The sequence below is a fragment of the Rana temporaria genome, chromosome 11, assembly GCF_905171775.1.
Source record: "Rana temporaria chromosome 11, aRanTem1.1, whole genome shotgun sequence".
Taxonomy (NCBI): Eukaryota; Metazoa; Chordata; class Amphibia; order Anura; family Ranidae; genus Rana; species Rana temporaria.
In genome coordinates, this window is record NC_053499.1 from 131869175 (window position 1) to 131883905 (window position 14731).

The window sequence follows — 14731 nt, forward strand, 5'->3', positions numbered from 1 at the left end:
TTTGGCAACTCGTGACGCTCCTTATGCGAAGGGGGGGGGTAGTGTTTGTCATCATGTCAATCACTAACTGCGGCACTACCCGGAAACCGGCTAAGAAAATAGCTTTACAAGGTATGTACGGCAAAAAAAAAAAAAAAAAAAAAACGGCATACTGACAATGTCGGTAGTAAGCTGGATGTAATGTTAGAATTTTTTTCTTAGGGTGAAACCCCGCTTTAACTGCACACCTAGCATGTGTACATACACATGTGCACTTGCCACACACACATTTGTGTTCACATGTGTGGAGCGAAAGAGGTGCTTTTAATTTTATTCTATATTATTTTTTACACCATACTTTTTTTCATACCAAACTTTATTGCTATTACAAGCCTATGGGATAGCAATGGACAGTTTCTCTTTTTTGGACATCACACTATTAGGTTTTCTGCAGATTTTTGTCTTCAGATTTACCAAAACCATGTAGTGCAGGGGCCTGCGTGATTGCATACGAATTGAAACGCCTAAGGTTTGACCTCATATTATATGGTTTTGGTAAATTTAAAGTAGACAATTTAAAAGTGTGTATAGGGCCTTAAGGTTTGACCTCATATTATATGGTTTGGTAAATCTGAAGACAAAAATCTGCAGAAAATCTAATAGTGTGTATGGGGTCTTATGCGCAACTGTGACATACTGAAGCAGAGCATGATCCCCCTCCCTTTAGAGACTGGGCCGCAGGGCAGTATTCCAACATGATAACGATCCCAAACACACCTCCAAGATGACCACTGCCTGGGAAAAGGCGATGGCTGGCCAAGCATGTCTCCAGACCTAAACCCTATTGAGCATCTGTGCGGCATCTTCAAACGGAAGGTGGAGGAGCGCAAGGTCTCTAACATCCCCCAGCTCCATCATGAAGAAGTGGAAGAGGACTCCAGTGGCAACCGGTGAACACCATGCTAAGGCAGTGGTGGAAAATAATGGTAGCCACACAAAATATTGACACTTTGGGCCCAATTTGGACATTTTCACTTAGGGGTGTACTCACTTTGTGATGTTGTTACAATCTTCACCTCGTCCAAACAGAGAGCACTTTGCATTCGTTCAGAAAAATATTCTCTAAATGGCACCTGTGCCAAGCAAGTGACTCCTTTGCTCAATAAGACTCATAGCAGCCAGTCAGCAGGATACATGTGCTATTTAATCTGCGTTAAAGGGACCAGGATCCCTATTTTTGTTTGGGGGAGGGGGGGTGTTTAAAAAAAAAAAACACTAACGTCATCCCAGTCTTAGTCCATAGGGTTCAATGTTGAGTTGGCCCACCCTTTGCAGCTATAACAGCTTCAACTCTCCTGGGAAAGCTGTCCACAATATTTAGGAGTGTGTCTATGGGAATGTTTGACCATTCTTCCAAAAGTGTATTTGTAAAGTCAGGCACTGATGTGGATGAGAAGGCCTGGCTCACAGACTCTGCTCTAATTCACCCCAAAGGTGTTCTATGGGGTTGAGGTCAGGACTCTCTGCAGGCCAGCTCATCCATGTCTTTATGAACCTTGCTTCGTGCACTCGGGCCCAGTTATGTTGGAACAATTTGGGAGCATATAATTGTCCAAAATGTCTTTGTTTGCTGGCGCCTTAAGTGTTCACTTCACTGGAACTAAGGGGCCAAGCCCTCACCATAACACCCCCCCTCCCCCTTCCACCAAATGATTTGGACCAGTGCACAAAGTAAGGTTCATAAAGACATGGATGAGCGAGTTTGGTGTGGAGGAACTTGACTGGCCTGCAGAGTCCTGACCTCAACCCGATAGAACACCTTTGGGATAATTTACATTGGGGCCAAGCTTTGTAAATATTACCAAAAATGACCTTCTGCTTTAAAGTGAACAGATGCAGTGCAAAGAAGCTGCTTCACTTAGTGGCCCCATCTGCATATATTGATGCTCTGTCACTTACTTTGCCAAAAGAAAGACGTATGTCTACAAAAGAGGACTGTGTCACTTAAAAGCAGTTGAAAAGGCAATGTTCCACTTACTTGGTCTGTGCAATGGCATTGCACAGAGTGGTCCCCTTAATCCTCTTCTGGGTCCACTGCTAGTGCTCCCCCCTCCTCTTTACCAAGTGCCCCCATAGAAAGCTACATCTCATGCGGGCACTCATACAGGCGTGTTCCCGAGCCGAGCTGTGTGCTTCTGCAGACACACACAGCATGGCTCAGGCCCGATCCTGCTCTCAGAGTTTGACTGACAGCAGCAGGAGCCAATGGCTCCCACAGCCTGTGGGAACAGGGAGGGAGGAGAGACCAGATGTCGGGCACAGCACTGGATTGATACAGGTGTTTTTGGGAAAGGGGAGCGCACAGCCAATGCGAAAACATTTTATATCTGTATGCAGGGAATACATTGTGCTAAAAAATGTTTTAACTAAAGCAGGCCATACATGGTTGAAGTTCGAACAAATTTTATTTTCAAAATCAGAACTTTTTTTGTGATCCGATGGTGCCACCATTGATTTTCGAAATTCGGCCGACCAAGCCTTCAATTTCACCTCATGTTGCTACAGAAAATAATTTCCTTAGCCGGGACTCTTCTTTTCTTGCACATGTGCATTCCTTTTTCTATTATATTTCTTGCACGATTCTCCCATCATTGATTAGAAAATCGTTTGTTTTTCAATAAAGTTCCAACATGTCAGATTACTCAAATTTGCTTGTCGCATGAAAATCGGCTGTTGCTGCAGCCCACTAATAGTGCGAAATTCCTAGATACGATTATCAAAAGAAAATGCTTTCGAAATGCGACCCGTGTATGGCCGGAATTATATTTAACACCACTTTAAGCAGGACATACACTAGTACCATTAGAAAGGTTTTCGTTTTTGGAATGTTTGTTAGATTTTCGAATCAAATCGATGTTCGTGTCAGTAATTTTGAAGGCCCAGGATGACAAATTTTTCTCAAACTAATTTCTAACAATGTATGTGGTTTTCATTCAGGAAATTATGTTCATTCCAAAATCGAATGTTAAAAGAAAACTACTTTTTAAGTAGTTTCAAACGTTTGTAAAGTTTTCTTAGGCATTATTAAGTTTTCCTGGAAAAACGTTTCCTACAAACATTCGTATGAAAAACTACCAGTGTATGGTCAGCTTTATGCCCATTTTTTTACAGTTTGCAGCCAAGAAGCACTGGTGTCTTGCTAGAATTTTTTTTTCCATACAAATGTTCAGTTCACAACTCAGAATATAAACCAAACTATTATAATAAATACAAGAAATTGAAAAAAAAAGTAGTTGTATTTGTGATAACAAAACAGCACGAAACAATATGTTTCTTAGATGTTTATGAAAATCTTCCCTGCTTCAGTTCATCAAAACCTCCATCTGTACAAGTCGAGCATTTGTATCTCCAGACATTCTGTATGGAATCATTCCGGCAAAGGTGATAAGGGCACGTGCTTGACTGCGCAAGGCCTGTTAGAGACAACACCACACATTAGAAGGGTAAATCTACAGCAGTAAATGTTTACAATTAAAGACAACTTACCGAGGTGGAGCCTGGCGGTAGGACTATCAGAACAATACGTGAGACCTGCTGGATTTTGTTGTATGCCATGTATTTAATAAATGTGAGTGCATTGTATGAAGCTGGGGTGGTGAGGTTTGTTCAGACTTACACCTAGGTACTGCACTATTGGAAGCACTTTTGTCTTTCCATGTCATTTTGGAGTTGATGACCAATGTGGAGCCAAAATCGCAGTGTTTTAAAGCGGAGGTCCGCCGATTTTTATTGTTTTTTAAAAGTCAGCAGCTAAAAATACTGCAGCTGCTGATTTTTAAAATAAGGACACTTGCTTGTCCAGGGCGCCCACAATGTCAGCACCCGAAGCTGATCTATCGCTCGGCTTTTTCGGGTGCTGCCGCCGCCATTTTCGGTAAGGGAAGCAGGTAGTGAAGCCTTGTGCGTCTCCAAGAAGACAGCGGGGGGGTGGAGAAGGTGCCAGAAGTGGCGTAGGGTGGCTCGGGTATCTATGCCAGGAAGTGGGAGCAAAATACGGAAGTTTAATTTTTGAGTGAAACTCTGCTTTAAGGCAGTGTTTTTCAACTCCAGTCCTCAAGGCACACACCAACAGGTCATGTTTTCAGGCTTTCCATTATTTTTAACAGGTGATTTGATCAGTTTCACTGCCTTAGTAACCACCACAGTCGTTTCATCTAAAGGAAATCCTGAAAACATGACATGTTGGTGTGCCTTGAGGACTGGAGTTGAAAAACACTGCTTTAAGGAACCGGATTATCAGCTTATAAACTCATTTGACCCCTTGGTGAGGAGGTGAACCTGCATTGCACCCGCTGAAGGGGGCACAAGTCACAGAGTGGAGTCACAATTAGACACTGTTTAGTGCATATTTTAAGAAGATCCTCTAATACTGTGGACTTTTATCAATTTTTTTTTTCCATCACCTGATTAATTTTTTGCCATTTTGCACAGCGACACTTGCAATTTATTATGAAGTTTGTTTATATTAATTCATGTATATTTAATCAAGAGATATATTTATTTAGAAGCGCTACCACATAGGTATTTATATTTGTTTTGTTTTTTTTAATTCTCACTTACCGAGTCCTTATCTTCTAAAACTCGCTGTTGTCTGCCAACAGTGGAGGATCCGCTGCCTTTTAGCCTCTTGTACTGAGTGTATAATATGTTCATTGTTGCAAGGAGAACTTCAGATAAGTTTTGTCTGATCTGTGCAAAAAACAGAACACACAAACTATACACAATGTAGAAATTGGACATACAGTAATTCACATTCTCATTACTTCCCACCTTGACTATGGTAATACTGTTTTACTTGTCTTTCACCTAACCTTTTTAGAATTTAAGACATATCTTGTATGTCCCAAGTATGAAGACACTCCATGTGCAGAGACATGCGTTTTTCTGCACGCGTTTTGCCCTGTTCACAGCACAACATTGATCCATGTACTGTTTTTTTTTCTGGGCAGGAATATGTGTGTGTGTATAAAAATAACTGAAATGCACATGAAAACTGATGTAAACTCATGACAGTTGTTCTGCATATGGGTGTGACTGAGGCCTAAAGCATGCTCCAGCCTGCAGTTTTGTGAACGGGAGGAGATGTCAAAATCAGGTGGAGTAGAGTGTAGAGGAGGTATTAGGAATCTAATAGTCAGCTGTTAACCCCCTTGCATACACAATAAAGATAGTAGGTGCACAAAAAAAAATAAAAAAAATGTAAAAGCTGCCCATTGCCCCACACACACGCAAATACAAATACAGATCCAGGGGCATGGCTTGACACGGCATGGAATAGGATGTGTGTATAGTGTGCTCAGCTTGTCCGATCTCCTAAATTATAGAGCAAGACAGAGGAATCAAATTAAACATCACATCCCAATGAATTAGAAAATAATAAGGGAAAATAGAGGTGACAAACCTCTGGACTTCTAAGGTGTTGGGTATGAAGAATGTAATAAAGAAGTACACAAAAGAAAAGGGGGGGGTAAAAAGTCCAGTTTAGCGCCACTTTCAAAGTACTTTTAAGGCGCATTCATTGCAATGGACAGGGCGTTTTAGAAGCACTAGATGCTGCTTGCAAGACTTTTCACAATGACTGCAAGTGCACCCAATCCCACCCCCCCCCTCAGTGTGAAAAGGCACAATGCAATGAATAGGAAGCAGTTTTTCAGGCAACTAGCAGAGGCTATTTCTAGCGCTAAAGCGCCTGAAAACCTCTCCAGTGTGAAAGGGGTCCAAGAATACACCGGCTAGGCACACATTTAGCCCTTTGATCGCCCCTGTTGTTTAACTTTTTCCCGGACAGTGTCATTCGTACAGAGGCAGTGCATATTTTTAGCACTGATCACTGTATTAGTGTCACTGGTTCCCAAGAAAGTGCATTAGTGTCCGATCGCAGTCCTACAAGCTATAAGTCGCTGATCGCCACTATTACTAGTAAACAAAATAGAAATATCCCAAAATATCCCATAGACACTATAACTTTTGAGCAAACCAATCAATATACGCTTATTGTTTTTTTTTTTTACCAAAAATATGTGGCAGAATACATATTGAGCTAAAAAAAAATTATATGGGATATGTTTTATAGCAGAAAGTAGGGCAAATGGTTAAAGGGAACCCAGATCATCTTTCGCATAGTTCCTTTAGGTCCCACTCTTTAAATGAAAGGGAAAAAAAATTCCACTCACCTCATCACTAAAGTTCCTGAAAGCAGCAACCCTCTCCTCCACACTGTCCTGACTTAGCGGTACAATCTTCAGCTTATCAATGATCTGCATGTAGTGAGGAAAAAAAAACACAAAAAAAACAGGCCATTACAAAATGATATACCACATTATAAGCCATTTTTGGACATTAAACCATATCTCAGTAATGGCCAACCTACTACAATGCAACCAATTTGAGCACTAGAAGAGACCTGTAGTAATAGGCAACGCTGAACTTAAAGAAAAACTACATTTTAAAAAAAATACTAAGAAAAGACAAATCATCAAAAATGAATGGCAACAATTGTTCTACTGTGTATAATGGATAAAAGCTTTTCAAAGCAGAAAGCATTTATGGCCCTCCCATGCTTTGTATCCCCGGGTTGGTAAAGAAGTTGAACTGTGTAATCTAGCATCACCATCACAGTTTCAAGTCGGCACATTTTTTTCCCCCTGCCTCTTGAAACCTACGTGTGCGTGGATGTATAGGCCAACATACAGGGGAGTTTAGAGGCAGGGAAATAAAAAGGCAGACACCCCTAGAAGCAGCTGCAAAAACATCCAGTGTAAGCGAGTCAGACTGTCCTGGATAAAAAGGACTTATTGGGCACAGTGGAAGAAAATGGGGGGGGGGGGGGGGGAGTGTGCGCAGGGATCTCTGGGTGTTTGTACATATATATGGATGCCACATTACACAGCTGTTGTGTGTGCAGATTAAAGCTAATGTACATTGGGCATTAAACCCTTGTGCAACAAATACCGTGTTTTTGTGTGCCCAGGGACGCACAGGTGCAGTGTCCATCCCCACTACCTGAGTCTTTCAAAGTCCATTAAAGACTGAAATTCGCAGAGGCTGGAGGTTGAGCGGTACTTACATATGGAGGCTCTATGCATTCACCAAGCATGCAAACCTGCACAAAAAAGCCAGTATATGACACAAAGGGGCTAAACGCTCAGTGTGTACGAGTTTACTTTACCACTGCCTGATTACATCAAGAATATGCTTATCCTGATCAAATTACTTCCAAATGACAGTTATGTACTGGCCAGAGCAAGAGAAAGGTTAGGAGGAGTTTAAGGGCTCTTTCACACCTACGGACCGTTCAGGTCTGCCTGTCAGTTTTTCAGGTGGACCTGAACAGACGCTCCATTCACATCTATGAAGCGATGGATGTCAGCGGTGATCCCCCATAGAGGAGATCTGACAGGTCCGTCTCTCTGCACAGTGAGCGGAGTTGTCATCCACCAGCTCAGCGGGTTCAACGGATCGATCCCTGTTAAGCAGAGCAGAGTCTGTGAAAACGGATATTAAAGTGCGATAGACCCATAACAGTTTAAAATTTTCCAAATGTAAAGCAACCAATTTTAAATTTTTATGCTGGAATAAAAACCCATCATTAGTTAAAAAGAACTATGCTCCAACGGTCCGACGCCTGCGGGGTCCCCTGCCAACATCTTCTCCCTGGTCTCTTCCTGATGCTGGTCTTCAACCATCTTGATTGGCCAGTACAAGGGGATAGTCATTCCTTCGCAGGAGTTATTAATTAGGGCATGCTGGCACTGAACCAAAATATAAACAGCTGTGCATTGCACAGCCCCACACACATTCTGCAGAGGATTGCGGCAGAATACAAAACAGGCAGGCCAGTTTATTATATTGCAGAATAAAATAAAAAGCCTGCCTTTTTGCAATTTTTTTACTTTTTGGGAATTTAGTTCCACTTTAATAAGAAATCACTTTTCTGTCATACAAGATAATGGGAAGGAGAAAACATTGCATCCATAAAAACAGGGAATGCTAATTTTTTTGAAGCAGATAACTGTCCCTCCTGATGTGACAAGCACATCTGCAGCGCTGGATTACTAGTCCCCCGGAACTGAAAACCCCAGTGCGTTAAATTACGCAAAATAGAGAATACCACTGTATCCTTATACCAGCTTACATCAAAGGCGACATCTATATGGCCGGCGTGATAACTATCAAAAAACGTCATCAAATCCAACAGCAGGTAAAATGTGGCACTAATAGATTTTTCAGCGCTTGTTCCCTGCGATCTATATCTAGAATAAAAAGGAAATTGTGTTAATCCAAATTTCTCTCTCAAAACATGCAATCACTGTACACGCTGAAGGCAATGTAAAATCTAAATTCATACACCATACCAAGGTTGTGTTAGGTTGTCCATTTACTAAACACTGAGATTAAAACATCCACTATATGAGTGCCAAAGCCTATGATGGAAGACATCCTCATAGCTGCCCTTCCTCTGTACTACCATGGAAAATCTATTGCACTGTGAAAGTCAGATCCACATAAGCAATTGTTGGCTTTTATCACAGGACATCTTTCTTTAATGAAGAAACGCAGCAGAACACCAAACTACGAAGCATTAAAATAGATGTGCTTAGTGTAGAGCAATTTTCAAGTGACATTCTAAACACCAAACCCAGATGGAGATCAGAGAAATTTACCCCCAGGTGGGAGTGGGGTGAACTTACAGTTCAAAAACCTGGAGGTGGTATGCAAGATGTCTACTATTGCTGTAAAATACAGGGTTTGCTTACCTCATCCATTACTGATTTCCTAAAACGAATAACGGTGTACTATTTCCCCAGGGAGTGAGTTGACCTTCCAGTGTAAATACCAAAAATTGGTATCTAGGTCTCCGTCTTCCATGCAATACAGCTATATTCCTGAAAATACTATGATTAAGCCCATGAGGGGTGAAACGCATTAGAGGGCATGGACTGTGCTTTCATCTTTTTGTAAAATTACTCTAGGCACTTAACCTGTCTATGAATCCTGAGACACTGGTACTTTGTGACGCCAATGGAGGACTGATCTATCACCCGATACACACTGCTCTATATTTTGTGGCTTACAGAAAACATTCTTTACTTCTCAGTTTTCTCTCATTTAATTTTTTTGTAAGCACCGTGCACTTGAGAATGCTAGTTCTGCACTGTTATGACTTATTATACCAATAAAACCAAAATGAGCATCTCACAACAAAAAATCCTAGAAGGCAGAGACGCGGGGGGTTGTGTATACTGCATGGCAGGAGCTAGGGACAATTATATAAATGTGCAAGTATGCACATATTAATTACAAGAACTCACTTCCAGCTGGGTAGGCATTAAAGGACCCACAGACTGATATGGTCAGTACAAAATGGGGTCAAATCTCTATAGGAACATATCGGAACAGGTTTGGGTAAGAAATACCTGCTGGTCTAAAAGGGAGAATATAAAGCAGGGGTGCCCAACCTTTTGAAGAGCGAAGGCCACTTAAGCAACTTGGTAACCAGTCGCGGGCCACATTGAGCGGAGCGGACGGATGACAGGTCACGGCTACTCTATAGGTCCTCCGATCCGCCCAGATGGAATGGGGCGAATTCCTTTTTGTTTTTTGGATTGGAGGTAGGCGAGCGTAAACGGACATCTGTCGCTCTGTAGAGGTTAATTGAGGGTCCTATTTGGTTGGGCTGATCGTGTGAAAAGGGCCTAAGACTGCTTTCACCCTGATGTGCTGCGGTTTACCCACAACGTGGGTGCAGCATAATGCATCTGTGTCTATCCTGCGGCTTAGCTTAACTTTGCCATAGACTAGCTGTAGAGAAAGCATCGGCCCATGGGGCTCTGCTCCGCAGCTGCTTTCTTCCTCTACCACCACCATTCACAACACCGATGCTGCAGTATGGCGGGTTGGCAACCTGCGATCTTGGCTTGTCAACCCACCATTCCAGAGCAGGAGGTCGCGGGCCACATCAGAGGGCTCCCCGGGCCACTGGTTGGCCACCCCTGATATAAAGCCTCTACATCCCTAAGCTCCTAGGTTTAGGGGTTGAAAACTAAAGTGATGAAAGGGGCTGTCCAGCCACACAACTTCACTCCCCAAGCAGGAATTACCAGGTTACTGTTGATCAGCTAGAACATAACTGCTTACAAGGGGTGTGGAGTGACTCTAGAGATACCCAGGGCAACAAGGAGAGTCAATGTGACCGACGATAAGTGTGCATGGGAAGCAACTCTATTAGGTGGCCAGAGATAGGTATTGGAAAATAGCCCAAGACTAGTGAGATGGTAGCAACTAGACAAAACTGATTAAGCTACTACATTTACTCCGGCACACAAGGATTCGGTTGAAGAACCACTCTGCCTACTCCTAATATAAGTCTAAGCAGCTTCCTGATCCTTCAAAATCCAGTGACGAGTCAACAGCCGCAGAGCAAGGGACAGACGTCTTAGCAGTACAGCTAAGAGAATTCACCTGATTAAAGGCAGAACTATAATGGGAATTTAGAGGACCTTCCCCAGGAGGTTGCAGATAAACCAAACAAAAGTCCCCCAATGTCAACAGGGGACCAATGTTATCTGCTTGCTTACAATCCAGGAAGGCACAAGGTCCTCCATTAACAACTTCAACCTGCCATGCAGGATCTAGGGTACAACTAGGTGTTAGAACCTCCATGTTTAGAGGCTACTAGTGGAGGGGGACAGATTATCCTTAAGGACTTCATTTTGAGATTTGCAGTATCAGTCAATGCCAGGACCAGACTATCTCTCCTGTCACACAAAGGACTCTAACTTCCCCAAGAAAGAGAAGGTATAGAAGTACCTTTAGAAAGTGCTCACATAGTTCCAAAGTCAAAAGACAATTGACAGCGCATGAGACTAACAGACATGAGTTAAAAAATGTATAGGTCCTTACCTCTCTGCAATAGAAAAAGCCATGTTTTTCAGACGTTCTCTGTTGGACTGTGGAGTGCCGATTTGGGCAACCACGGGACTCAACAACTTGTTTGTCAGTTCCAAAACTTTGTCTGGATTCTAAAGAAAAATAAATAAATAAATAAAAACGGCAAACTAGGCAATAGGGTCTAAACACTTGTCAGATTCGAAACCACATATTTCTACTTGAATTTTGTTAAAAATTCATATAACCGCCATGCAAACCATTTAGAGATTTAAAAAAAAAAAAAAAAGACCTTTGCCTTTTTAACATCTGCCAAAATGAAATTTCTGCCTCATCATCATGGCAGGACTGCATCAGGTTCTAAAGTGAATCTGGGAGTCTCCACGATTCTTGTTTTTCATGCACCAGCTTACTGAGGGCCCATTTACATTAGAATGCAGCGTGCTGCATATTGATAAATGTTCCCGCCCGGCCTATAGCAAGCACAATGACGGCCGGGCGTTTGTTTCATTATCCTGACTGGGCGTCACATGATGTCCAGCAGGATAAAATGCCGGCGCACAGCGCTGTGATCGGTGGTGCTGTGTGTCACCCTGACACACCGCATCTCTGATCATGGTAAGACCACGTGATCAACTGTGAACAATCACAGCAGGAAGTGGTGGTAAACGTCTTTCCTCAGGTTGCGCTGAAAGAAAGAGCTGAACAGTGGCTCTCCCTGTCAGAGGGGGTCTACGCCGATAATCAGCACAGCCCTGTTTGACCACAGTGTTCACAAGGAGACGAACACTGAATTAGTTCTGAGTGACAGAATCTGTTCCAAGCAGCAGTTCATGCGAAAGAACAGAGGGCGCACGAGCCTAGTGCATTATCCATTAAAGCGGGGGTTCACCCTAAAAAAAAAAAAAAAAATGTTTTTGTCTACCATGGCATCGAGCATACTAGCGTGAGCTACAGTATGCCTTTATTTATTTTTTGGGCTGTACTCACAGTTTAATCAGTTAGTTAAGTTTCAGACTCCCCGCGGGGAGTAGGCATTCCTATGAAGAGGGGAACATGATCGACGGCCGGCTATGGCGTGTCACTCTTCCCGAAAATAGCCGAAATAGGACTTGGCTCTTCACGGCGCCTGCGCAGTCAGCTCGTAGTCTGTGCGCAGGCGCCGTATAGCGCCGTGAAGAGCCAAGCCCTACTCCGGCTATTTTCGGGAAGCGTGACGCGCCATAGCCGGCCGTCAATCATGTTCCTCTCTTCATAGGAACGCCTACTCCCCGCGGGGAGTCTGAAACGTAACTAACGGATTAAACTGTGTACAGTGCAAATTTTTTTAATAAAGGCATACTGTAGCTCACGCTAGTATGCTGAATGGCATGGTAGAAAGTTGTATTTTAGGGTGAACCCCCGCTTTAATAAAAAAATATATACTCACAAAAGGTATGCTTGCATTACAAACAGCAGCTTTCCGTCCACGGTATAGTCTATAGCATAACAGATGAAATGTCCCTCAGCAGAACTGGCGAACTTGTTTCAAGGTTTCACCTCTTCCTCAGAGCTAGTGGAGGAAGAGGCAAAATCTCAAAACACATTAGCCAGTTCTGCTGCAGGACATTCCATCTGTTATGCTATAGACTATACCGTGGACGGAAAGCTGCTGTTTATTTGCAATGCTAGCATACATTTGTGAGTATATTGATTAGTTTTTTTATGCATCAAAAGGTTTTTTATTGGGGATAATGCACTAGGCCTGTGTGCACTCTGTTCTATTTCTTATTATCTTAGTGCATACAGCCATCCCCAGTCTTGAGGGCAGCAAGGTGGCACTTATCCAGACTTGCCAGGACAAGAGCCTAGACAAGCACCACTGTTGTGCCCACCTTCGAGCGCAGGAGATTCAGGTTTTGTATCTTGAAGCAGTTCATGCAGGGTGAATGACACATGGACGACGATGAGATTGGCAAGGGGAGAGGAGGGAAAAAGACTTCAGGAGGCAAGAGACTATACAGGTGTCAAGACGAGAAGAGGAGGAGAATGAGACTTACAGAGGGAGGTGGGGAAGATAAATGAATGCAGGAGGTGGAGGCCTGTATACTGGTGCCCAGGAGAAAAAAAAAAAGAAGAAAAACAAGAGAAGATTGAAATTGGCAGCAGGGGGTGGGGGGGAGGAAAGACTGCAAAAGGAACTAGCAGAAGGGGCAGCAACTACTGGGCTTTTCTGGAACTAACCCCATAGAAACACTTTAAAATAGAGCCTTATACAGGAGGTGAAGCTCTCAGACAAATATACAAAATGCAAAGAGCAGCTTTTCTACCGAATGGTTCTGCATTTACTTTTTGAAGTGCAGAATCTTTTTTTTCTTTTTGACATGAACCACTGGACCAGGTGGTAAAATTATTACTGCTAAAACTTCTATAAATACGAGGGAGTTAATTCTAGACATCTGAAGAACACAATGACAAATTTCACCAAGTACATTCTAAGGGCCTACATGCCATAATCTTTAAGAGAAGCAGTAGGAAATCTGCCACAAAAAGGTTTCAGTTTTTCTCGGAATTCTTCAAAATTACACATAAAACATTTCTGAATGATTTAATTACACATTACAAAAATATGTGCACACTCTACCTTGGCCAACTCATAGAGTTTAGCTGCTTCCTCGAACAAGCCCTTCTGTTCTGCCACAGATGCCACTTCACTAATAATTGGTTTTGTGTCTCTTGTAAATTTATCAATTGCACCGGGCTGTCAAAACAAATTTTATTGCAAAAAATAAGTCATATGTAGAACTGTTAAATCCTGCTATACATTATAGTTCACATAATTATAAGACAATACATATACCAAGCAATGTGGTCATTAACAAGTTGAATATAGTACATGTGTCCGATGCACAATGGGACTTTCCCCAGGCTAACGAGATCTTTTGGGAAGTCAGCAGTTGATGAAAGCAAAATAAATACAATAAGGTGCAGGGGTCAGGATTATGTAGCAAGTTACCTTTCTGGTGCCATCGGTCTCTAGCTTTCCAAGAAGCATGTCAAACTGCAAAATAATGCAAAACAATTGAGGATTTTGTTACAGACATTAAATGCAGTCAGTCATTAAAGAAAAGGGAACATGGTTACCTCCCGGCTCTCGATAACCAGTTCGCTGACACATCTCAGGAACATGTTCTTGTCTTGACTGTCCTTCTCATTTCTACAAGATATGGGTTCAAATTATGAAAATTAAAGCCAGTCAACAGACCTAGAACCCTTATTCTTGTAACAGATAAGACAATAAAAACAATGGCTATATGAGATCTGGATCACATCTGCAAGACATTCTAACCCAGGTGACTGTTGGGACAAGTCCTGCAGCATAGGTATTGAGACAGCTCTATGCAGAACTCTTCCTAACAACCTGTATCTTGGAGCAACTGATCAGTAAGCAAGATCGCGATAATCACACATCCCTCGATTATACATTGACAATAATGAGCTGACGGCAGTATTGAAAAAAAAAAGAAATCATTGTTAAGTTATATTAAAAATTAAATCTCTAGCCAAAATATTTTCTTTATTTTGAATAACGTAGACAATAGTTAGTACCCGTCACACCCTTTTCTGTTGCCCGTGTCCTCAGGAAGATGTCCCCCCCCACTTCCTGTCCTGGAGACTCAACAAGAAGTGAATATATCCCTGAGGTGTGAGGAAATCCCTCTTTAGACAGCGGTCACCAGAACGGGTGACCCCAAATGGAAGATCTTTCTGCTATTCCTATTTCCTGTTTGCTATTTTGTTGACAAAATGTAAAAAAAATTAATTT

At 42.4% G+C, this 14731-nt stretch overlaps 1 protein-coding gene across 1 annotated transcript in view; it reads right to left on the minus strand.

Moving 5' to 3' along the window:
- Positions 1–3260: 3260 nt before the first annotated feature.
- NUP93 (nucleoporin 93) overlaps positions 3261–14731 on the minus strand; it is a 36191-nt gene continuing 24720 nt past the window's right edge. The window contains exons 15-22 of the mRNA XM_040329172.1: positions 14050–14122; positions 13922–13966; positions 13550–13666; positions 10942–11060; positions 8174–8291; positions 6213–6296; positions 4600–4728; positions 3261–3452 (exon numbers count right to left, since the gene is read on the minus strand). Of these exons, the coding sequence (XP_040185106.1) occupies positions 3342–3452; positions 4600–4728; positions 6213–6296; positions 8174–8291; positions 10942–11060; positions 13550–13666; positions 13922–13966; positions 14050–14122 (796 nt within the window). The 3' untranslated portion in view covers positions 3261–3341. The remainder of the gene's footprint in view (positions 3453–4599; positions 4729–6212; positions 6297–8173; positions 8292–10941; positions 11061–13549; positions 13667–13921; positions 13967–14049; positions 14123–14731) is intronic.